General features: G+C 35.9%; 1 protein-coding gene across 3 annotated transcripts in view; it reads right to left on the bottom strand.

Moving 5' to 3' along the window:
* Positions 1–1,421: 1,421 nt before the first annotated feature.
* The window catches only part of SGO2 (shugoshin 2), a 28,799-nt gene continuing 5,622 nt past the window's right edge, over positions 1,422–24,598 (bottom strand). Inside the window, exons 2-9 of one of the 3 annotated variants that reach the window (NM_001191290.3) lie at positions 21,811–21,945; positions 19,413–19,588; positions 18,325–18,402; positions 17,243–17,328; positions 13,607–13,833; positions 9,205–12,354; positions 6,875–7,025; positions 1,422–3,304 (exon numbers count right to left, since the gene is read on the bottom strand). In NM_001191290.3, the coding sequence (NP_001178219.2) occupies positions 3,289–3,304; positions 6,875–7,025; positions 9,205–12,354; positions 13,607–13,833; positions 17,243–17,328; positions 18,325–18,402; positions 19,413–19,588; positions 21,811–21,943 (4,017 nt within the window). In that variant the 5' untranslated portion in view covers positions 21,944–21,945 and the 3' untranslated portion in view covers positions 1,422–3,288. Of the gene's footprint in view, positions 3,305–6,874; positions 7,026–9,204; positions 12,355–13,606; positions 14,590–17,242; positions 17,329–18,324; positions 18,403–19,412; positions 19,589–21,810; positions 21,946–24,598 lie in introns of those variants that run through there. The other 2 variants (XM_024975586.2, XM_024975588.2) reach the window with 2 other exon arrangements.

Below are 24,598 nucleotides of genomic sequence, written 5' to 3'. Positions count from 1 at the left end.
ATTTTACCTCTAAATACTCCAATATGCATTAAAATGTTTTTTCTTAAAAGCCAAAATGCCAACATATAACAAAATGAATATTTTAACATCTTTAAATTTACCAGGGTCTTAAAAAAAATGCCTTTTCCCACTTGATGTCCTTTTGTCTCTTTAACATTTTTAAATCTAAAATAGTCTCCTCACCCACTGCTCCTTTTTAATGCTATTAACGTGTTATTTTCTTGGGTTCCAAAATCACTGCAGATGGTGACTGCAGCCACGAAATTAAAAGATGGGTTGCTCCTTGCAAGAAACACTATGACCAACCTAGACAGCATATTAAAAAGCAGAGACGTTACTTTGCCTACAAACGTCCCTCTAGTTAAAGCTATAGTTTTTTTTCCAGTAGTCTTATGTATGGATATGAGAGTTGGACTATAAAGAAAGCTGAGCACCAAAGAATCGATGCTTTTGAACTGCGGTGTTGGAGAAGACTCTTGAAGAGTCCCTTGGACTGCAAGGAGATCCAACCAGTCCATCCTAAATGAAATTAGTCTTAAATATTTATTGGAATGACTGATGCTGAAGCTGAAGCTCCAATACTTTGGCCCCCTGATGGGAAGAACTGACTCACTGGAAAAGACCCTGATGCTGGGAAAGATTGAAGGCAGGAGGAGAAGGAACGACGGGAGGATGAGATGGTTGGATGGCATCACTGATTGAATGGACATGAGTTTGAGCAAGCTCCAGGAGTGGGTGATGGACAGTGAAGCCTGGTGTGCTGCAGTCCATGGGGTCGCAAAAAATTGGATACAACTAAGCAACTGAACTGAACATGCTGAAGAAGAAACCAGGTCAGTTGTCCTATGGAACGAATACGCTGTATTTAATATGGCTGGTTGCTTCTCCCTGGTGTTCTTTCTTCTTCCATCCTGACTTCCAGTATCTTGTCTATGGGTCTAAAGCCTTTGATTAAATTCAGATTCAATTTTTTTTCACTTCTTGGGTTTTATAATTGTATCTCTTTTTCGCTTATGCCAAAAATCATGATTCTAAAACGTTGACATAATTGCTTTACCTTGTCCTTAGATCTGATCTATTTCAAAACAACCACATCAATATTATGACAGCAATAAGATTACTGAATAAAAGTTTAAGATGTCTTTACAGTTTTTAGAGTATACCCTAAAAAAGGTACACATTTAATTTTTTCTAAGGTAGGTTATCTGTTGAACACCTTCCCCCTAGAGTCCTGGAACTCTTCCTCCAAGTCTTTAAGTTTCAATAATTCCATTCTTTTCTTAATATTCCCTCAGCCCCAGAGATGGTGGGTGCTTCCCATAGTTACTTCCTATATTATACACCACTAGTCTACCGTCTCCATCCACACCAAAAGTCATCTGACACTCATTCATAATTTATTAAAAAAGCACCAAATAAAATAATAATTGATAGGTAATACTTTAATGTGATTATAAGCATACACAAACAGCTCATTTCACAGCATCTTACTTATGCAGTAAAGCCAGAGGCATTCCTATGAAAATCAGGAACAAGACAATGATATCCACCATTCTCACTGCTATTTAACACTAAATATAAGGTAGCAGCCATGCAGTTACATAAGAGAAAGCAGTGAGAGGCCTAAGAATTGGAGAGAAAGCAGGAAAAATAGCCCGGTTTTCAAATATATATATAAATATATATCTGGAAAATAGTATAAACAATAACAGTTTAGTAATTAACATACAGAAATCAGTAATCTTCATATATACAAGTGATAATCAATTAGAAAAGAGACTCAAAGACTCCATTTATATGTATTACCAGGAAAAAAGAATGCCAAGATATCAAGAAATGGCCCCTAAAGTCCCTATAAGACAAAGATAGAGGGGCATAAAAAGACAGAAACTAGTAGAGGGAACAGAAAATTGAGAAATAAGTTTAAGTGTATATGGAAATACAACATTGAAAAATGTGGGACTTCAAATCAGTAGTGGAAAACATGGACTTTTTAATTAACGGGCAATCCTTTGGGAAAAGGTCAAAAATTGTGTTCATATCTCACCATAAAACAAAATCCACATGAATCAGAAATTTAAATGTCAAAACAAAATGAAACCATGGGTAAATGTCTCTCTTAATCTGGGAACAGGAAAACTTTCTTAATGTGACTGAGTTCCAACAATAAAAGATTATAAGTCTGATACAATGAAAACTAATTTGCATGGGAACAACAACAAAAAGACAAACCTCATGGAAAGGAGGAAAAAATAGAAACACTAGGAAACCAAATACCAGATAATGACAGAGATTCAAAGCCTTCAAGTAATAATAATACAGGAAAGGAAAAACTATCAGGGTGCCACGCTCTAAACTAGTGTAAATTGTTCCTTTAATAAAGCATGTAGCCTCCATTCAACACACACTGTTGATAAATGAGTAAGTTCTATGGGACTCTGTGGTCTTACAACTGTTTCTCAAAGTTTGGTCCTAGGACAGTCTGCCCCAGCATTATCTGAGGTGTTTGTTAAACAAAATGTAGATTTCTTGGGCTCATTCTTTTAGTTGCTGGATATTTAGTTGCTGGATATAAGAAAGCTTTTCCATCTAGGCAGAATACATTTTTATTAATCACTTCAATACAGTAAGCTATGTTTGTTAATCTCAGATACGAATAGGATTTACTACGTTTTAATACTGGAATAATAAGTGATCTTTAAAGTTACAAAAACCAAATTCAAAAGCACCTGAGAGATAAACCTACTCAAGTCATCAGATTACATATAATGGAAGTAATGCAGCAGGTGACAGTAAACAAGTAATTTTGAAAGCTGAAGAATGAAGAGTGAGAGAAAACTGGCCAGGGCAGAAAGTGACTTTTAAAATCTTATAGGTGTTCACATTTACTGAATGGTTTTAAAAACAAAATAAAACAAAACAAGGTAGTTTGGTGTATAACAAGATAATCAGTGCAAAAGTATTTATAATACATTTTATTCGGTTAAAAGGTTAATAGCTATTGTTTAGTTAAAGGTTGTTTGGTTGAAAGGAGATTAAATGAGCAGGAAGATAAGTTATAAGATGACCAAAATAACTTAAAGTCCTTAATATTACAAAATAGCTATTTAATGCATATTATCTATACATAAAAATAAACACTCCACAGAAAAGCAGGAGATGAAAAAAAAAAAAAAAAAAAACCCAGAACTTTTCATCATGCTTTTCATCTTCTTGATCCTAGTTAGATCCCTGTTTTGAACTGCTATGGTTTGAGAATTCAGGAAAACCAGAATGTATAAATTCACCTCATCTTCTCATCTTCCTGCAAAGTAGAAAAAAAGGAAGATTAACAACCACCTAAAGCTAATGTTTTTGCTGCAAAGTATGGAAAGGAAAATTGCTGCATCATAAAAATAAAATGCAGATTCCTCAAACCACAAGCTGTGTCACATATTTAAAATATTCTATGACAGGGGGAATTACAGATGAGGTTTAAGAGAAATTAATCAATCCAGGTTTTAAACATTACATGTTTACCATATATTTCCTTTTAATTATGAACTTTAGCATACATATAATATATGAAAATGTACAATTTAAAACTACAAATGCTGATACACCAACATCCAGGTTAAGAAATAAACTCTTACCACATCTCACAAGCCTCTGGTGTGCTCCTTCCCACTGTTCTCCTCTTTGGGAGACAAAATCACAGCTCTCTCATCTCCCAAGAACTGACCACTATTTTGAATTGAGTTCATCAATCCCTTGTTGAATTACTAGCAGGAATAGTGGACATTCTTGACTTGTTCTTAAGTGTAAATACCCCTATTGTCTCCCCATTAAACAAGATACTGGCTGATTAGGGTATGCAAGTACAATTCATCATTTTATGAAAGTATCCTTCAATGTCTATTGCGTATTTTAATCATGAGTGACTACTGAATTTTGTCAAAGCCTTTTTCAGTATCTATGAAAAAAATCATATGCTTTATTTTCTTAGACTTATTAACATGGTATACGATGATAAGTTTTCTAATATTAAACCAACTTTGCATTCCTGGAATACACCTTACTTGGTGGGTTTATGTTTTTCATAGCATGGTGTTGGATATGCTTTTGTAATTGGGCCATGAACACTTAAGAGGAGTATGTATTCTCTCTTCTCAGAGTGTGGACTTTGATATGTAAACTGTAAGATTTACCCTACTAATTATGTTGTTTAGATCTCCATCTCCTTACTAATTTTCTGCCCACTTTATTTGCTTTATATTAAATAGTATATAAAAATTTATTCATGTATTCCTATCTGTCTTTATGTATCTCCTATAGTTTTTGCTTCATGAAAGTATTTGTTGTGCTATTTGGTATATAATATCATAACTATTTATATATTCTTTGTGGATTAGGGCTTTTACTATTAAAAATATCCCCTTTGTTATGTTCAGTTCTTTGGGACTTAAGAGATAAAAACTTTAAAAGATATTTGTATTACTTTCCTGATAACTGCTCCCATCCTCAATGCCTATGATGACCATTCCATAACATATTGTAAGCAGTCTTCATCAGGATTTATTCTGACTGGGGGCCTATCAAAAGCTATGATATACCTGCTGCATGCCATTCCCAGTCCAAAAAGAAAAAGCGGCAACTGGATTATTATTCTTAGTATTTATCCTTATGTACATTGTGTTATTTGCTTTTTAAAAATTTACCAACAAAACTGATTGCCAGATAATCTGCATGCCCAGTAGATCTAAATTAAAATAGAACACTAATTCATAAGAGCATTTTATTATATTTAGTTTAGAATAGGTAGCTCTTTTAAAAGAACTTATTAACTATTACCTAGCTGTAAAAAGGAATGAGAAAAATCTCTCCAAATTGATATGGAGTGATTTCTAGAATGAATTGATAAGAAGCAAAGCTCCCCAAAGCAGCTAGGTATACTTACTACCTTTATGCAAGAAAAAGGAGGATATATGCATATTTGCTTATTTGTGCACAAGAAATACATAACCTAGAAACAAAAGGAACTGGTTATCCACAGGAGGTAATAAAAATAGGGTAGAAAGTAGGAGTAATGGGAATAGGGTAGTAGGAATGAAAGAAGTAATACTTCTCGGCAGCTTTGGAAAACCATCTAGCAATTCTTCAAACAAACATGATGGCTCAGTGAGTAAAAGAATCTGCCTCCAATGCAGGAGACACAGGAGATGCAGGTTCGATCCCTGGGTTGGGAAGATCCCCTGGAGAAAGAAAATGGCAACCCACTCCAGTATTGTTGCCTGAAGAATCCATGGACAGAGGAGCCTGGTGGACTACAGTCCAAAGAGTCACAAAGAGCTGGACATGACAATATAAGTGTGCACACACACGGCATATGACTTAGCAATTCCACAACTAGGCATATACCCAAGAGAAATGAAAACATATACACACAAAAGCTCACAAATGTTTGCAGCAGCATTATTTATAATAGCCAAAAAGTGGAAACAAGTAAATTACCATCAACAGACAAATGGATAAGTAAAATGTGGTGTATTTTCAATAGAATATTTTATCCAGTCACAGAAAGGAATGAAATACTACTCATACATGTTCATCAGGAATGAATCTTGAAAACATTATGCTCAGTGAAAGAGGCCAGTCACAAAGACCACATATTATATGATTTCATTCATATGAAATGGCTGAAGAGGACATCTGTAGACACAGGAATTAGGTGATCAGTTGGTTGTCTAGGGCTGAGAGATACAGCAATGACAGCTAAAGGGCATGGGGTTTCTTTCTGAAATGAAGAAGTGTTTTTAAATTGACTGTGGTGATGGTGTACATGTCTGTGAATCTACTGAAAAACCACTGAAATGTACACTTTACATGGATGAAATATATGGTATGTGAACTGTAGCTCAAAAAAGCTGTTTTTTAGAAAAGCCCTTGGTCCTTCATTTTTGACTGGCTTCTCTTGCACACTCTTACACTACTGACATCTGCTGGTTATTTTTTAAAAATACATGTTAAAACAATCAATGTCTTTAATTTTATTTATAAAGAAGCACATACTGAGACAATGCAAAGAGAAAATTTGAGGATATCTCTATCCTTTTAAAAATACCATCCCAAATATGATCAGGTTCTCTGAAATAGCTATTTATCCCTGGAAAAAATAGGATTTTTGAATTAAATGTTTGTAAAAGGCATTTGGACATTTTTGAGATAATCAAGGAAATGGGAATAGGGATTTGCTATTAGATGACAATGAAGAATTATTGATAATTTTTCTAGTTGTGATTACTGTTGTCCAGTTTTATTAAGTTCTTGTTTTCTAGATATATATATATATATACACACACACACACACACACATATATATATATATATACACACACACACAGAAGTGTTTTAGGAATTAAATGCCTCAATATTAGGGATATGCTTTAAAGACACTACAACAGAAAACAGATGGTAAAAGTAAATATGGCAAAATATTGGTAATTCTCAAAGCTGAGGGATAGATAAATGGGGGGGGGGGAGACTTTTCCCTCTCTTTGAGGATATATTTGAGGTTTAAAAAAAAGAGAGGGCTGTTACACTTTGAGACTAAAGGACATACAAACCACTCTGAATTCTTCTAAAGACAAGGTAGAAAATAAAGAGAGGTAACAATTAACGGGGAGTTTGCAAATTGTAGGCAACAAAAAATGTTTAAGCCTGTTAAAAGAAGGCATTTCTTCAAATCTTACCCACATCATACCACATCATATTACATGTCAGCAATAATATATGACATTCATACTCAAAACTGTTCAAATACAGGCAGGAATCCTTTTAAAAGCATGTATTTTATAGCACCACACTGCAATCATTTTTACGTCATTGAAATACTCACCCTTTGAGACTTGGCTCCTTTAAAGAGAGAGGAGTACACCTTCTTCTTCGGCTTGGCAGCTCTGAAGATAGGTCTTCTACCTTGTTTTCAAATTTAGCAGCGGTATTTGAAACAAAACTGGTATTTGTCAAGTCTTGTAGCATTCTAACACCTGAAAAGAGTATTGTTTTCAAAAATATTTTTAATAGTATAGAGATATTGAAATATATATAGGATATTTACTGGTTTATAAATGATTAGTATCAAATGTTTCAATTTAATCAAGTTATAACTTTGAATTTTATTAAAGTAGCACTGAAATTATCTGTAAATCAGTTTTTTTTCCTAACAATAATGAGAGGAAGAGACTTACCATCTAAAACAAACTATCAAAGTAGTAGCCTGTAATATTTTTATACTAAAATCATTTAGGCTGATAGAAATTCTTTATGATTCAATTTGATGTTAATGACTGCTCACACTATGAAAGGCAACATGAGAAACAGGTGAAAGACAGCTTACCAATCTCTACAATGTCCTGCAACTCGAGACCTTTGCACTTCTTTTGCATCAGTATTCCTTTTACCTGGAACAGTCTTATCCATAAAAATCCTAGTGTTCTACATACATCTATTGAAATGTTACACTTCTGGTAGAAAAATTTAATTGATATGGGAATTGTCCAATATAGCAACATTTCCAATAACAAAAGTGAAAGTGAAAGTTGCTCAGTCATGTCCAACTCTTTGTGACCCCATGGAATTCTCCAGGCCAGAATACTGGAGTGGGTAGCCTTTCCCTTCTCCAGGGTATCTTCCCAACCCAGGGATGGAACCCAGGTCTCCCGCCTTGCGGGCAGATTATTTACCAGCTGAGCCATGAAGGAAGACCAAGAATACTGGAGTGGCTAGCCTATCCCTTCTCCAGAATTTCCGAACCCAGAAATCAAACTAGGGTCTCCTGATTTGCAGGCAGATTCTTAAAAAAATGAGCTATCAAGGAAGTCCTTAGTAACAAAAAAAATGTTAAGAGGAAAAAGTGAGGTAAGTAATGTTATATATAGTGTGATTTCAAATATATATTTTAAAATGCATAGATTCAAGTCTGCATGCATATGGCAAAATGTTGACTGCAGTTCTTCTGGGTGATGGTTTTTCCTCCTATTTTCTGATTCTCTACTTTCAATTTTCTGCAATGAGCATTATTTTAATAACTGGAGAAAATAAGAAACACTAAACCTAAAAATCCTATCTATCCTTTTAGGTCCTAAAGTGCTATGTATTTGATGATGCCTCTACAGGTTTCTCTAGCCAAAACTATTCCCCATCATTACATCCCTTCATATGTGTGCTTTTATTAAAGCATTTGCCATGTTTAAACACTGTACTTTTCCATACATGGATGAGGAAAGGGAGCTGGTATTCTTAATTTTTAATCCTCTAAAACACCTAAATTTTTTTTTTTTTTTGGCTTTACCCAGTGCCATGCAAGATAGGTCCCTGACTGGAGATGAAACCTGTGCACCCTGCAGTGGAATCTTAACCACCAGACCACCAGTAAAGTCCCTAGAATAATGTTTTGATAATACTAAATGTATGCTGTTGGAGACAGTCCCGTCCTTAAGAAATTTGCAACTGTCTTTGGTAAGATCAAACTAGGGCAGTTCATTATTGTTGTTGTTCAATTGCTAAGTCGTGTCCAATTCTTTATGACCCCATGGACTGCAGCACACCAGGCTCCTCAGTCCTCCATTATCTCCTGGAGTTTGCTCAACTGGCTAAGATGGTAAAGAATCTGCCTGCAATGCAGGAGACTGGGGTTTGATCTCTGGGTTGGGAAGATCCCCTGCAGAAGGAAATGGCAACCCACTCCAATATTCCTGCCTGGAGAATTCCATGGACAGAGGAGGCTGGTGCGCTATAGTCCATGGGGTTGGACACGACTGAGTGACTAACATATAGCAGGTATATATATATATATATATATATATATATATATATATATATATCCATTGAGTTGATGATGGTGTCTAACCATCTTATCCTCTGCTGCCACATTTAAAACACTCAATTTCCTTCAAAAATATGAAAACGGAAATCATCTGCCCAATGTCATCATCAGACAACTTTGTGCTAAAGGCCAAATACATGAATGTCCAAGCTACTCTCATTGTTACCTTCTTAAAGTATTAAGCGTTCTTTAAATTCCTCCATATTGCTTCTATAGATCAGGCTACATAGTTATACATTATTTTAAAATTCCATAAAAATCAGTTATAATAGGAAATGCTTTACTGGCTAAATGAATATATATATAATTTTAAAACTTCATCACTCTGGGTATGGACCTACCTATTTCTGATCTTTGTGGTCTTTGGTCGACTTTAAATTTCATGTCTTTCATCTTCTCATGTACCTCATCACTTAGTTGAAAGATGGGTGAGCTCTCTGGGGCAAAATTTTCTTTCAGATTTTTATTAGAAGAAATACTCAAAGGTACTGAACCCTCAAGAACACTGTTACGGGAGGAATCTTGTCTGCTAGGTGAATACATTTGAGATAAAGGTATCAACATTTTTGTGTAAAAGTCTGGTTTAATTTTGACAGTTTCCACATTTTCCAACTTTTTTCCCTTAACAGTGTACTCAGGTTCAACTGGCACTTCCTGAATGGTGTCGGACATCATCTCCACTAGTTCGTGACTATCCAGAGAAGGGTCTTCGAACGTCTTCCTTTTCTTTGATTTGGATGTCATCTTATTTACTTTTTTGACCTGGCACTCTCCTTCCTTCGTCACCTCCACAAAGTGGCTCTTTCTCTTTCTATTCAGAGTTTTAGTGCTTAGCTTCGGACTCCTATGTGGTTCCATGTGGTTTCCAGTGTCAGAATCTGCCTCATCAGTAATATGTTTTAAACCTAGATTTAAGACAGACATCTGTGAAGAACCTGTCAACTGCAAAACAGGCATGTTGTCACTTTTTGCCAAAATGTTCTTTGCCTTGTCTGATTCTTTCCCATGCTTTTTAATTGGTTTATAAGGATTTGAAATTTCATCACAATTTTCTTTCTCATCACTGTTGATTTCCATACAGTATCCACTAACAGCTTGGCCTTCAGGTCTTTGTTTATTTATTTTAAAATCAAGATTTTTTGTGTAGCTTTCTTGGCCATGCACATCTTTATCATTAACCTCATATATCTGGCACATTTCAGAAATTATTTCTGTCTTCCGATTTACTTTCTGCTTCTGCTTAAGGTTCTTATTTATTTTTGATTCATTCTGCCGAGTAGGTTGCTTATCAGTGACATGCTTTGTCAAATCCAACATATTCTGGGTCTTATAATCATATAAATGTCCATCATCTTTGGTGGAAAGATAAATTGTCTGAAATTCATGTGTGACTTTTAGGTTTTCAGCAATGGTTTCTTCATTATTTGGGGTTAGGGAGAAGTCACCTTTTTCTGGGTCACATATACCTTTATTGTTAAACTCATTTTTTCTGTTTATTTCCAAAATTATTTCTGTCTTCCGACTTACTTTCTGCCTGGGTCTCTTATTTATTTTTGATTCCTTTTGCTTCCCAGTATCAGTAACACACTTTTTCACCCCTAAAAGGTTTTGAGTCTCATAATCACATAGGTTCCTATTAACTCCGGGGGAAGGGTCAACTATCTGAAACTCATTTGTGTCTTCCAGGTTTTCAGGGATGATTTCCTTATCTTTTTGGATTAGAGAAAGTAAGTTACCTTTTTCTGGGTCATGCCTGCCTTTGTCATCACTCATATATATTTGGTTGACTTCAGAAATGATTTTTGTCTTCCGACATACCTTTTGCCTAAGCTTATCTATTTTTGATTCATTCTGACAAGCAGGCTGTATATCATGAACATTCATTTTCAGCCCCAAAACATTCTGAGTGTCATAATCATATAGGTCTCTACTGTCTTTGGAAGAAAGAGTGGGTGTCTGAAACTCATGTGTATCCAGTGGATTTTCAGGGATGATTTCTTTACCCTTTTCTGGGCAATACTCACTTGTGTTATCTAAATGATTCACTGTGGAAATGATTTCTGTCTTCCGATTTACTTTCTGCTTAAGAGTCTTATTAATTCTTGATTCATTTTGCTGCACAGGGTATGCGTAGGTGATCTGCTTTTGCAAACCCAACACATTCTGGGTTTCACAATCACACAGGTTTCCATTATTGACAGTGGAAAGAACAGATTTCTGAAACTCATTTGAAACATCTAGGTTTCTAGAGATGGTTTCTTTATCCTCTTGGGTTTGGAAGGAAAAGTTACCTTTTTCTGGGCCTTGCACATCTTTAGTATTATCCCCAAGTATTTGGTTCATTTTAGAAATTATTTCTGTTTTCCGATTTATTTTCTGCCAATCTTTATTTATTTTTGATTCATTTTGCTGAGTGGGTTGTGTATCAGTGACATGCTTTTTCAAATCAAACATATTTTGGGTCTCATCATCACATAACTTTGGATTACCTTTGTTGGAAAGATAAGCTGTTTGAAATTCATTTGTGACACCTAGGTTTTCAGAGGTGGTTTCTTGAACCTTTTGGTTTGGGAATAAGTTATCTTTTTCTAACGTATGAATCACAAATGTCTGTCTAGAAGCTTTACTCTTCTTACAAGTTAGAGAACTCGGACACAAATCAAATTTACTATCCTGTGGGAATTTATCTGAACTTTGGGAGAAAGAATATGTTTCCTCTTGCTCATCTGTTACATGAATTCTTTTCTTCTTTTGGTTACACTGCATACTTTGTTTGTCACCCTGATCAAAGCCATTAGGAAGGGTTATTTTCTTCCACGTGTTCAACTGAGTCAACTGTTCAGTACTGAAGATAAAATTTGGATCTCTTGAATCCCCTTCACCATCTAGGTCAACAGATCTATCTTCTGGTCCACTTTCAATTTTTTCCTCAATATTCGCACCTGAACAATTTTTAAATTGTCTCTTTGATCTTTCTCTCTTTTTTTCAGAGCTTGGATCTTTCACTTTTCTGAAAGTTTTCATTCCACAATCATCTGAATTTTTCTTTCTTTTCTTCTTAGTGCCTGTTGAAACTGTAATAATTTTGCTGACTTCACTAGCAGTTAAATCCATGTCATCATCATACACAGTTTTCTGCAACTGAAAGTCATTACCCTGAAGTGGATTCATGCCTTTTGTAGGAGGTTCACTTGCAGACTCAGATGAGGCAGGAAGGCACAATATGTTTCTCTGCATTGTATTTGTTTCATTAGTGTAATCTTTTATTTCATTATTCCAATTTAATATTGGACTTGAAACCTGTTGTTGATCTAAATCTGTTACACAGGGAGTGTCTGCAGGGTTATCTGACTCCCAAGATGAAACACGTTTTTTCCTTTTAGTCACATTACTAGGAGATGACTTCTCTTTTTTGTGGCTGATCGCCTGGGCATTTTTCTTCTCACTTGTTAGAGAGCTCCTAGAACTTTGGTCTGAGTGGGAATGGTTTCCTGTAAAATAAAGAGAAACAAAATTCAGAAATAAGTAGTAACAAGTAATTTATTACTTTCAGAGAAAGGATTTCTAACAATGCATTCTGTTTAGATAATTTACATTATGAAGAATCTATGCTGATAAAAAATAAAGTAGAACCGACTGGAGTAAGCATAAGTCAGGTTTTACATTTCTATCTACAGAAAATATGTACTGGGAATTCACTCTGCCTTGGCCTCAAGTGTAGAGTGGAGAATAGCCAGCAGTAAAACCATGAACATTAATGTAAGTTTCTAAGTGGGAGGAGGCCAGCAAATGAACCCAAATAATAGTGATAACTCTAATAAGGCTTATTGTCAAAATGTTATTAGCAAGCAGCTAAAATTTATAAAATTATATACACACACTCAGATACATTTTTAGAATGGAAAATAATTCAAACTCCAAATTCAATATAGTTATGGTTCAATATGCCAATCTGAAATTCTTTGTCAAATATATAACCCAGACTACATCACAGGATTATTATTGTACAAACCATAAAAATATGTGTCACCATTTTTTCTTGCTCAACCATTACCCAGGCTCAAGTTTTTGGTTTACCAGTACTGGTTATGATCTTGAAAAAGTCACTACACCTATCTAAAGTCTCAATTTTCATATCTATGAAAAGGAAAGGATGTAACTAAATAACATACTTTTAATTCATAAGCTAAGATACCACAAAAAGCTCTTTAGGGCAGCTCATTTCTAAATACTGTTTCCAAAGTAATAGTATTAGCCACTGTGGACCTCACATTTGTCAGCATTTACTTTTAAACTAAGTTTTTCACCAGAAATTTTAAATGGTATACATTAGTAAATCTGTAACATAAGAAATCTAACTTATTGACTGTTTATACATGATAGCCCTCAAGAAGAAAATCTGATGAATGTTAACTATTTAATCGGAGAAGGCAATGACAACCCACTCCAGTACTTTTGCCTGGAAAATCCCATGGATGGAGGAGCCTGGTAGGGTGCAGTCCATGGGGTCGCTAAGAGTCAGACATGACTGAGCTACTTCACTTTCACTTTTCACTTTCATGCATTGAAGAAGGAAATGGCAACCCACTCCAGTGTTCTTGCCTGGAGAATCCCAGGGACGGAGGGAGACTGGTGAGCTGCCGTCTATGGGGTTGCAGAGTTGGACACGACTGAAGCGACTTAGCAGCAGCAGCAGCAACTATTTAATACTGATACTCAAGATGAACTTTAAAAATATCTCACCTTTGGGAAGTGTATCAACAATAGAAGAAACATGTTCTGAATCATTTACACTACAAACATTCTGATCATTTTCTTTAACAAATAGCAATCTCAAATTATTCTGAGTTGATACTGGTCTTGCTGATACCAAAGAGGGACTATCAGGTGATGTCTTTGATATGGTGATGTCATCACACTGTATTTTCTCTTTATCTTCATCATCATCATCATTTGAAGTTAATGGAACCCTAAGGGCAAGTAAGAATGAATGGGTAATTTTGTATTTTATAAGAATTATTTAGAAAATTACATGGATAGTTGTTTCTACATTCCACTTATTTAAGAGCCAACCACAAACCCACCCTGGTACCATATTGCATTCAATGAAGGCAATTATAGGAAGGAAACAGGTAGTTTCTAATAGAACAGAACTTGGAATAAAACAGGAATGCTTCTTATCCTCTTTTCTCCAGTGGTTCCAAAAGGAGATAAATGATATAATCCCTGGTTGAGCTATTAGGATAATAATACTAATGAAATGAATAAAGTTCAAACATACTTACAAATATTCATGTATAATATTTATAATTTTCCTGTAATTAATTCTATGGAAAACCCCGAACTCTTCCTATACAATCGTATGTAAAGTTTTGTGTGCTGTAAAATTTGCTGTTTCCAAAAGGTATCCATGTAAACTAAAGCCATATTCCTAGAGTAATTAAATCTATGGAGGGAAAAATACAGAAAGCTACAGAAATAATTAGACAAAATGTTTCGAATTCAAAGAATAAAGAGTGTGTGCGTGTATGCATGCTACGTCCCTTCAGTTGCGTCTGACTCTTTGCAATCCTATGCACTGTAGCTTGCCAGGTTTCTCTGTCCACAGCATTCTCCAGGCAAAAATCCTGGGGTGGGTTGCCATGCCCTCCTCCAGATGCAGGGATCAAACCTGTGTCTCTTATGTCTCCAGCCTTGACCAGCAGGTTCTTTACCACTAGCACCACCTGGGAAGCCCCAATTAGACAAAATGACTGTTTCGAATTCAAAGAATAAAGAGTAATAGACTCCAACGATAAAGATTTTGCCTTATATGCCAAATTATAGATATTTAAAAATTACTGATGATGATAAAATAAATAGAAAATATTTGTTAAATATTTAAAGGCAACTATTAATAGAATAACCATTAGGAGGAAATGTCTATATCACTTAAAGAAACAAGTTAGTAAAAATAAACAGAGGAGAGGTTCTACTTCACGTAATGGCCAAATAGTTACTATTGAATCAACCTTATCAAACATAAAAGCTATAAATTCTAGAAGAAATTTAAAAAACTACCCAAAGTCACTGGAGAGTCTATAAAAAGCAACTAGATACAGAAGAGGTTGGCACTTGGAAAAAGAACAAGCTTCCCACTCTTTACAAACCTCAGTCAGTGCCACATTTTCTACAAGTTAAAATCTAGTTTTGTTAGTATTAGTTCAAGGTCAGAATTCAGGACAACTACAACTGCTGTAAAGTGTGTGTGATGAGAAAAATAACAGGACAAGTGGAGAGGGGAGTCCCAAATTTTGTGCAAATAGATATACATATATAAATTGGATTCATCCAAAGATATCATTAAGAGAGTAAGGAGGCAAGCCACAGGGTAAAAAACATTTGAAATGCAGAAAGGATTTACATATGGTGTATAGAAAGATTACAAACCTATATTTAAAAAAAAAAAGATAACCTGATAGAAAGAAAATAAACATATAAACAGATGCTTAACTTCATTAATTATCAGGGAAATTAAAACTTCAGTGTTATACCTGTAACACTCCCCACATGACTAAAATGAAAAAGATGGACAATAACAAGTGGTGTTGGAGACACGTAACAATAAAAATTTTCATATATTGCTGCTAGAAATAAAATTGGTATAATCCCTATAGAAAACTGTTTAACAGATCATTCCAAAGCCAAATATATAAAAACCCAGCAATTCTAAATATATACCTAAAAAATATATACATATATTAATCAAAAGGCAGAAACACAGCAGAATTACTTATAAGAGACCCAAACTAACAACAATAAAAAAGAACCAGAAGGATGAAAACATTATGGAAAAATCACGCAGTGGCACACTACACAGCAGTAAGAAAGACTGATCTACAACTATATAGGACAATATGGATGAATCTCACAAACACAATGCTGAGCTAAAGAAGTCGGAGACAAAAATCATACATCCTGTATGATTTCATTATATGAAATTCAAAGCTAGGCAAAATTAATTATCTACAATGTAAAAAGTCAGTATAATATATATCCTTGGGTGGGTAGTGAGTAGTGATTGGCAAGGGGCACAGGGATATCTGAGATATTGGCAATATTCTGTTTCTTGGTCTGAGTATTGGTTATACCATAGTATTCACTGTGAACATTCACCATTCTCTGAAGATTTTTGCACTTTTTAAAAATATATATTTTACTTCAAACTAAAGCTTACTTAAAAAAAAATAAAAATTTTCTGGAGGGAAAGTTAACACTTAATTCATAAATTTATGTGAAATAATGCAAGTATAATAACAGTCAAGATTTTCTTGAAAAAGAACTGTGTACCTACAAGACAATAAAAACCATTTAAAAACTAAATTAATTAAAATGTACAGGTGCAGTGTGGCACCAGTACAAAACAGAGAGAACAATGGCACAAACTGGAATGAATAGAAAATGATACGATATAAGCATTTTTTTTTTTTTACTATGGTACAGATACCACTTCAATACATAGGTGCATTTACTTGTACACTTGAATAAATACATTAAACCTGTAATTTATGTAACAGAAGAGCACTGTTTAAAAGAGACAAGACCATTCTGATCAATGCTATTAACTCACTGAGTCATTTAAACTCTCTGGACCTCAATAACTGTCTTTAAAAGTGATAAGTTTGAAATAGGGTATTTACTAAGATAGTGAAAAGTGAAAGTGTTTGTCACTCAGTCGTATCCAACTCTGTGATCCCATGGACTGTAGCCCCTCTAGGCTCCTCTGTCCATGGAATTCTCCAGGCAAGGATACTAAGATTATAATCAAATTATTCAAGAAATGGGAATTTTGATCAGGTGAATAGTAATGATAGTTAAAGTCTGAGTAGTATGCAAGATAGTAAAGGTAGAAATAGTTATCAGATATATCCAACAAAAAACATGAGGCCAGTGGTGACCTGGAGGAAAAGAAGAAACTGAAGAATAGCAGGGTTCCATAGATGACCAAATACAACCTACTGTAGCAAGATACCACAGACCATCTCATTTCTGCCTTAACAGGCAACCTGAACATCGTATGACACATATAGACAATGACTGTTACATGAAAATCTAAGTACTCTCAAACACTGAATTCAAACCCATGTAACTCAAGGTGTACCTGTGCCACTGTCTTCTCCAGAAACTATGGGAAAGCTGAACATTATTTCAAAGTTTAAAACTGAATTCTATTAGATGATATCTTCAATGTCTTTCACTGGTACAATATTGATGAGTATGTCATTATTTATTTTTAAATGTTTTTCTGTTTCAAGGAAGCAGACCAAATAAAAACTACTCAAAGTCCAATTCAGGCAGAAGTGTGCAAGTCAATATTTAAACAAGTTGTGAAACAATTACCTTGCAAATGGAAGACGTGTCAATTTGCACTGTTTACTAACCCGTTTCTTCTTGCTACTTGGCAGTAGAAAGGGACTCTGATGGAACTATTTTTGAAAAGAACAAAGAAAATGAAAATGAATGAAATTTCTAATCTCATAAAACATGTTTGTCATTAAAGTACCAAATTATACAAGGATATTAATAGTAATGGAACAATTCTTGTGTTCAGCCTTCAATAGTTTAACAAGAATAATAAGATGATAACATTAAACACTGCTGCTGCTGCTGCTGCTAAGTCACTTCAGTCGTGTCCAACTCTGTGCAACCCCACAGACGGCAGCCCACCAGGCCCCCCATCCCTGGGATTCTCCAGGCAAGAACACTGGAGTGGGTTGCCATTTCCTTCTCCAATGCATGAAAGTGAAAAATGAAAGTGAAGTCGCTCAGTCATGTCCGACTCTTCGAGACCCCATGGACTGCAGCCTACCAGGCTCCTCCGCCCATGGGATTTTCCAGGCAAGAGTACTGGAATGGGGTGCCATTGCCTTCTCTGAACATTGAACACAGTTCATCCTTAATCATGCCATACAAAGATAATCACTACTAATATTTTGGTATATAACCTCCCAAACTTTATTCTATGCCTATGAATAAATATACACGTGTATACCCATGCATACACAATATTTCTACATATTCAGTTAATCCTTGAACGACATGGGGCTCTAGGATCTACCTCTACTTTTTTCCCTAAGAGTTTTTCAATTGTGTCTATCTTCTAAAATAATACCAGTTCTTCTCTAATTATAAATACTACTTTTCTACTAATATCTTTTATGTTTTTGAGTTTGTTTAATCCTGTGTTCCACTGAGCTGTCTAGTCTTGTGTTACTTTTAATCAATAGTTAATTTTTACACAAGAATTTTAATAACCAATTATATAAAATAACAGTCTGCTGTTAGCCAATTAAAATTAGCATTATCTCCATTCCTTTGTACAAAGTTTAAGATACGAACCTACCTTGATGCTATGTAACTAATCTCAATTATCTTCAGTAATGTTAAAAAATATTACACTATTTAGCATAAATTCTACTTACCTCAGAAAGAGCACTCATTTCAATTGCAGTTATCAAGTTATTGTTCATGAGTGCTTCTATTTCTATAAGCTTCTTATTCTGAAATAAGGAAAGACTTTTTTAATTACTTAAAATTTTGAGTTTACTTTATTTTTATGAATACCATCAGTTGAAAAGACTTAAAAAATACTGAGATCACATTGAGCTAAAAAGGTGTTACACTGTATAGTTCAAATAGACACAGACACATACATACAGACACACACATATATTTTGAATGCTTTTGAGCTATCAACTATAAATTTTCCTTTTTTTTGGCCATACCACATGGAATGTGGGATCTTAATTTTCTGACCAGGGATCGAACTCACACCCCCTGCATTGGAAGTGTGGCGTCTTAACCAATGGACCACCAGGGAAGTCCCTTCTTACATTTTTCAATCTTCTCATAATATATCATGTGGCAAGTGACCACAGGCTGTCAGTCATAGGAATTTCAACTCCAATAAGCATAGTAAGTCATCTTTCCATTTTCCATTAATTTCTACTCACTATGGAGTTAAGTTACAGTTGTAACCTAGTTGAGCACTGGCTCTTACTGCCCTATCTGTGGACAGAGTTGGAATTCGGAAGAAAAAACAATGACTACAATCTTCATTCTACTGATACTTGGCTTGTAGCCAGTGGAAAGTTGCCATTGAGGGAACACACTCAAGAGAACTTCCCTCCTTTCAATTCACTGGAGAAAACATGCCAATATTTTTCTTTTTCCTTTTTTTAATTTTTAAAAATTTACTTATTTTTAACTGAAGGATAATTACTTTATATATTGCATTGATCCAATCTTCTTAAAATATATTAATGTATCAAGTTTTGCTTATGATAAGCAATCAAATGTTGATCAAGGTATTACACTAGTTTGCAGAGCAGCAAGTACACATTCAGAATGTAGATTCAAGACACCTATTTCATTACCCATTAACAATTTGTCCATTAACATAGCACAATCTTTCAATAATTTTTTTACACTAATTACAGATTAAAAACACATTTTTGGAGCTTCTATAATAATACAGTTTCAGAATTCAAACACAATATAGTTTCCATACCAAATTATTTAGCTTTAGACGAAGAAACGTGTTCTCAAAATTCAGTTTATCCACTTCTTTTTGCAACAGCATCTTTTCAGTTGTAATTCTGCGAGAATTCTCTCTCTCTCTACTAAGAGCCAAAGCTAATGCCCTGTTGTTATGCTTTAAAGAAATTTTGAAAATAGAAGAATTGTCTGTAAAAAAAAAAATTGTAAGAGTTAATACTGAACATCTTAATGCATTTTCATATTTCTTAATGAAACTATTTTGAACAAAACTGATTTCACTTTGTAAATTTTAGCTGAAGGTACAGAGAATGACAACACAGATGCAGTTTTGAAAATAAATGTACCCAGAGTTTGGAACTGAAGAAATAAAAGCTAGATACAAGATGAATAAAAGTTGAGAGAAATGCAGAATGTTTGTGAATAGAGTCAGGAGTAAGAGGACTCTAGTACAGACACAGTGCTGTGTGTGCTGTGCTTAGCTGTGCAGTTGTGTCCGACTCTTTTTGACCCCATGGACTGTAGCTCACCAGGCTCCTCTGTCCATGAGGATTCTCCAGGAAAGAATACTGGAGTAGGTGGCTATGCCCTTCTGTAGGGAATCTTCCCAACCCATATATCGAACCCAGGTCTCCCGCATTGCAGACAGATCCTTTACTGACTGAGCCACCAGGGAAGCCCAAGAATCCTGGAGTGGGTAGTCTATCCCATCTCCAGGGGAACTTCCCAACCCAGGAATTGAACCGGGGTCTCCTGCATTGCAGGTGGATTCTTTACCAGCTGAGTTACCAGGGAAGCCCACAGACACAGTATTCCAGCATTCCAGATAATTAGATCAGTCACAAAAACTAAATCTTGTTACTTGTTCCTCTACCTTCCTTCCTGTCTTTGACGAGGAGGTAGGACAGAGAAGCTGTAACTAAAGATGTCCCAGAGAAATTAGGGGATCTGTGAAATTAGGCCTATCTGTGAAAATTTTAGAGTCAGTTTCTATGGCTCCAGAACTGAACACACTAACGCTCCCAAAGTCCATTTTTCAAAACCTCTAGTGAAAGGGAGCATACTTACTGTAATGTTGGACAGATTATCTAAATCCTGTGGGACCTTCTAGCTCCACCCCAAATACCCTCTTATTTCTATGCATCTATTGCAACCTGTACTTGATCCCTTCTCTTTACAAGCACTATGTAAATATAATTTAATTTAGAATGCTTTCCTGTTTTTAGCAAAGAAATTTAATTGTGAATTCCTTAGTAAAGCTCACCTTACACATAGTGTTCCCTTAGTACACCTAAAGCATAATTATATTTTCACAATTTTGATTTACATGCCACTATTCTCACACAGTAAAGCATCTGTCTGCAATGCAGGAGACCAGGGTTTGATCCCTGGGTTGGGAAGGTCCCCTGGAGAAGGAAATGGCACCCCACTCCAGTATTCTTGCCTGGAAAATCCCATGGACGGCGGAGCCTGGTAGGCTACCGTTAGGACATGACTGAGCAACTTCACTTTCACTTTCATTCAATAACATATCTCACTAATGACAGCCACCTTTGACATATCAAAGGGCGATAAGACTAGAACCAGTTCAGGACTTGTAGAAGCTAAAGGATAATAACATTTTGCTGTTACATTCCTCAAACTCAGTGTATTCCTTCATAACAGTGGGTGTGCAGTGGTCCTGTCAAAGAGAACAGGAAACTGCCAGTACAGAAAGTGGGTTGATACAAAGGATGGTCCTAGAGACCTTGGAAGGATCAAAACTATGAGTTAAAGATACTCAGGAGGCTTGGCTATTTCACAAGGCACAATTACCTCCTACATGTGCTACAGCAGCAGGAATCCTCCCCCAATTAGGCTAAAATGAAGATGAATCATTGAGATAATTTTCTGAAGTAATGCAAATTTATCTGGGGGAACCTTCCTCACCTTCTTTTTTTGCCTTCCAACATCTTAGCTCCAGAATCCATGAAACCCCATCTCCAAAGTGCTCAGTGCCCTCATGATGAGCTTTGGTTATATAAAATCACCCACTATAGCACACTATATAGTCCAGCCACCCCTAGATTACCCAGCATCCAAATGCTACAACATATCAGGACAATCCATCACTTTTCTCAAGTTCTTTTTCAGAAATGTCACTTTGGTATTTTCTTTGCAGTGTAGGAGGTAACTGCCTTGGGCCACCCATCCCCCAGCCTCACTGCTGAAAATTCAGCTGTCATGACTGATAGTAAACCATCATAAGCACCCCCAAATAAAAGGAGTTGAAAGAGACAGGAAGGATTGAATAGAGAAGGTATCATTTAATACAAAAGTCATTTTCTATATTTGATAAAGTACCAAATACTATATCAATTCTCCAGAAAAAATTAAAAATATGAGCATACTTTAAGACAAATGACACTTACTTATTATTTTTGTTTTTATTTTTGAAGCAAGAGAAACATTTAACTTAGTAGTCTTTGAAATTCTTCTGTCTTTCACATGTTTCTTAATTCCTGAGGTAAAAAGTGAACTGGTTTCCATTGCTGGGTACTCCATCACTGAAGTAAAAAAAGAAAGAAAGCAGAAAATTATAGTATTAAATAATAAAGGGAAAAAGAGCAACTGATAAATACACTCTAAGAAGTAAATTATGACTTAAATAATATGCTTTGTACATAAAGTGAAAGTGAAAGTGAAGTCGCTCAGTTGTGTCCGACTCTTTGTGACCCCATGGACTGTAGCCTACTACACTCCTCCGTCCAGGCAAGTATTGGATTTTCCAGGCAAGAGTACTGGAGTGGGTTGCCATGCATAAGTGTTTGCAGAACCCTTCATATAAAATCTGAAAGTATGAATGTAATCAAAAATGGTTTAAAAGTAGAATCCTAAAAAGGTAAATGACTTTTTTTTTTCACTCAAACCTATATCATTATGTCTGCCTGCCAGGAGCTAAGATAAGCACTGGATACAGAAAACAGGATCAGGTTGCATAGGAATGCAGAGTTATAGAACGTGGGCACAGACTACACTGTGATGCAAAATAAGAAGTGTAAACTTGGAGTTATGAACAGAAGAGATATACCTAAACCTATGGGGACTGTTCCCACTTCATCCTCAGATATGCATTCCATTTTCTGCAGCCTTTACAACAAAACTCCTTTAAAAAAAAAAAAAAAGTATCTATAGTCAGTTTCCAATCTTCTTGTAACTCTACTTCATTCAGGCTTTTACTCTATTCCAACAAAATAACATTTGTCAAGGTTTCTCATGACCTTCATACTGCTAACCTAATGGTCAGTTCTCAATCCTCACCTAATTTAACAGCAGCATTAAATGTGGTTAATTTATCCTTCCTCCTCAAAAATGATATCTTGTTGGCTACCAGAACACCACAAACTCCTGTTATTTTTTTCCCTCTAGCTAACTAGCTGCTTCTTCTTAGTCTCTTGATGGAATTCCAGTTGAGCTCTTTCAAATCCTGAAAGATGATGCTGTGAAAGTGCTGCACTCAATATGTCAGCAAATTTGGAAAACTCAGCAGTGGCCACAGGACTGGAAAAGGTCAGTTTTCATTCCAATCCCAAAGAAAGGCAATGCCAAAGAATGCTCAAACTACCGCACAATTGCACTCATCTTACAGGCCAGTAAAGTAATGCTCAAAATTCTCCAAGCCAGGCTACAGCAATACATGAACTGTGAACTTCCTGATGTTCAAGCTGGTTTTACAAAAGGCAGAGGAACCAGAGATCAAATTGCCAACATCCGCTGGATCATGGAAAAAGCAAGAGAGTTCCAGAAAAACATCTATTTCTGCTTTATTGACTATGCCAAAGCCTTTGACTGTGTGGATCACAATAAACTGTGGAAAATTCTGAAAGAGATGGGAATACCAGACCACTTGACCTGCCTCTTGAGAAATCTGTATGCAGGTCAGGAAGCAACAGTTAGAACTGGACGTGGAACAACAGACTGGTTCCTAATAGGAAAAGGAGTACATCAAGGCTGTATATTGTCACCCTGCTTATTTAACTTATATGCAGAGTACATAATGAGAAATGCTGGGCTGGAAGAAACACAAGCTGGAATCAAGATTGCCGGGAGAAATACCAATAACCTCAGACATGCAGATGACACCACCCTCACGGCAGAAAGTGAAGAGGAACTAAAAAGCCTCTTGATGAAAGTGAAAGTGGAGAGTGAAAAAGTTGGCTTAAAGCTCAACATTCAGAAAAAGAAAATTATGGCATCTGGTCCCATCACTTCATGGGAAATAGATGGAGAAACAGTGGAAACAGTGTCAGACTTTACTTTTTTGGGGGCCAAAATCACTGCAGATGGTGACTGCAGCCATGAAATTAAAAGACGTTTACTCCTTGGAAGAAAAGTTATGACCAACCTAGATAGCATATTCAAAAGCAGAGACATTACTTTGCCAACAAAGGTCCGTCTAGTCAAGGCTATGGTTTTTCCTGTGGTCATGTGTGGATGTGAGTTGGACTGTGAAGAAAGCTGAGCACCGAAGAATTGATGCTTTTGAACCGTGGTGTTGGAGAAGACTCTTGAGAGTCCCTTGGACTGCAAGGAGATCCAACCAGTCCATTCTGAAGGAGATCAGCCCTGGGATTTCTTTGGAAGGGATAATGCTGAAGCTGAAACTCCAGTACTTTGGCCACCTCATGCGAAGAGTTGACTCATTGGAAAAGACTCTGATGCTGGGAGGGATTGGGGGCAGGAGGAGAAGGCGACGACAGAGGATGAGATGGCTGGATGGCATCACTGACTTGATGGACGTGAGCCTCAGTGAAGTCCAGGAGTTGGTGACGGACAGGGAGGCCTGGCGTGCTGCGATTCATGGGGTCGCAAAGAGTGGGACACAACTGAGCGACTGAACTGAACTGAACTGAAGCTATAATAGGTTCTCTTCTTGGATTTCTTTACCTACCCTCACTCTTCCAGTGAATTCATAGTCATGGTTTAAAATACCACCTAGATGTCAAGAACTTCAAAATGTATGTCCTCTGTCTGGAACTCTTTCCTAAACTTCCCTGGATTCATATCATTATCTACTCTACAACTCCACTTGGATAACTAAAACAGCATATCAAACTTGGCCTGCCCAAGTCTGCTCCACTCAGAGCCTTCCCCATTTCAACTCTGTCCTTCCAGTTGCTTTGGTCAAAAACCCCCCACATCCCAATCTACCTTCATAAT

The sequence above is a fragment of the Bos taurus genome, chromosome 2 (genome assembly GCF_002263795.3).
Source record: "Bos taurus isolate L1 Dominette 01449 registration number 42190680 breed Hereford chromosome 2, ARS-UCD2.0, whole genome shotgun sequence".
Taxonomy (NCBI): domain Eukaryota; kingdom Metazoa; phylum Chordata; class Mammalia; order Artiodactyla; family Bovidae; genus Bos; species Bos taurus.
This window is presented reverse-complemented; position numbering and strand designations above follow the sequence as displayed.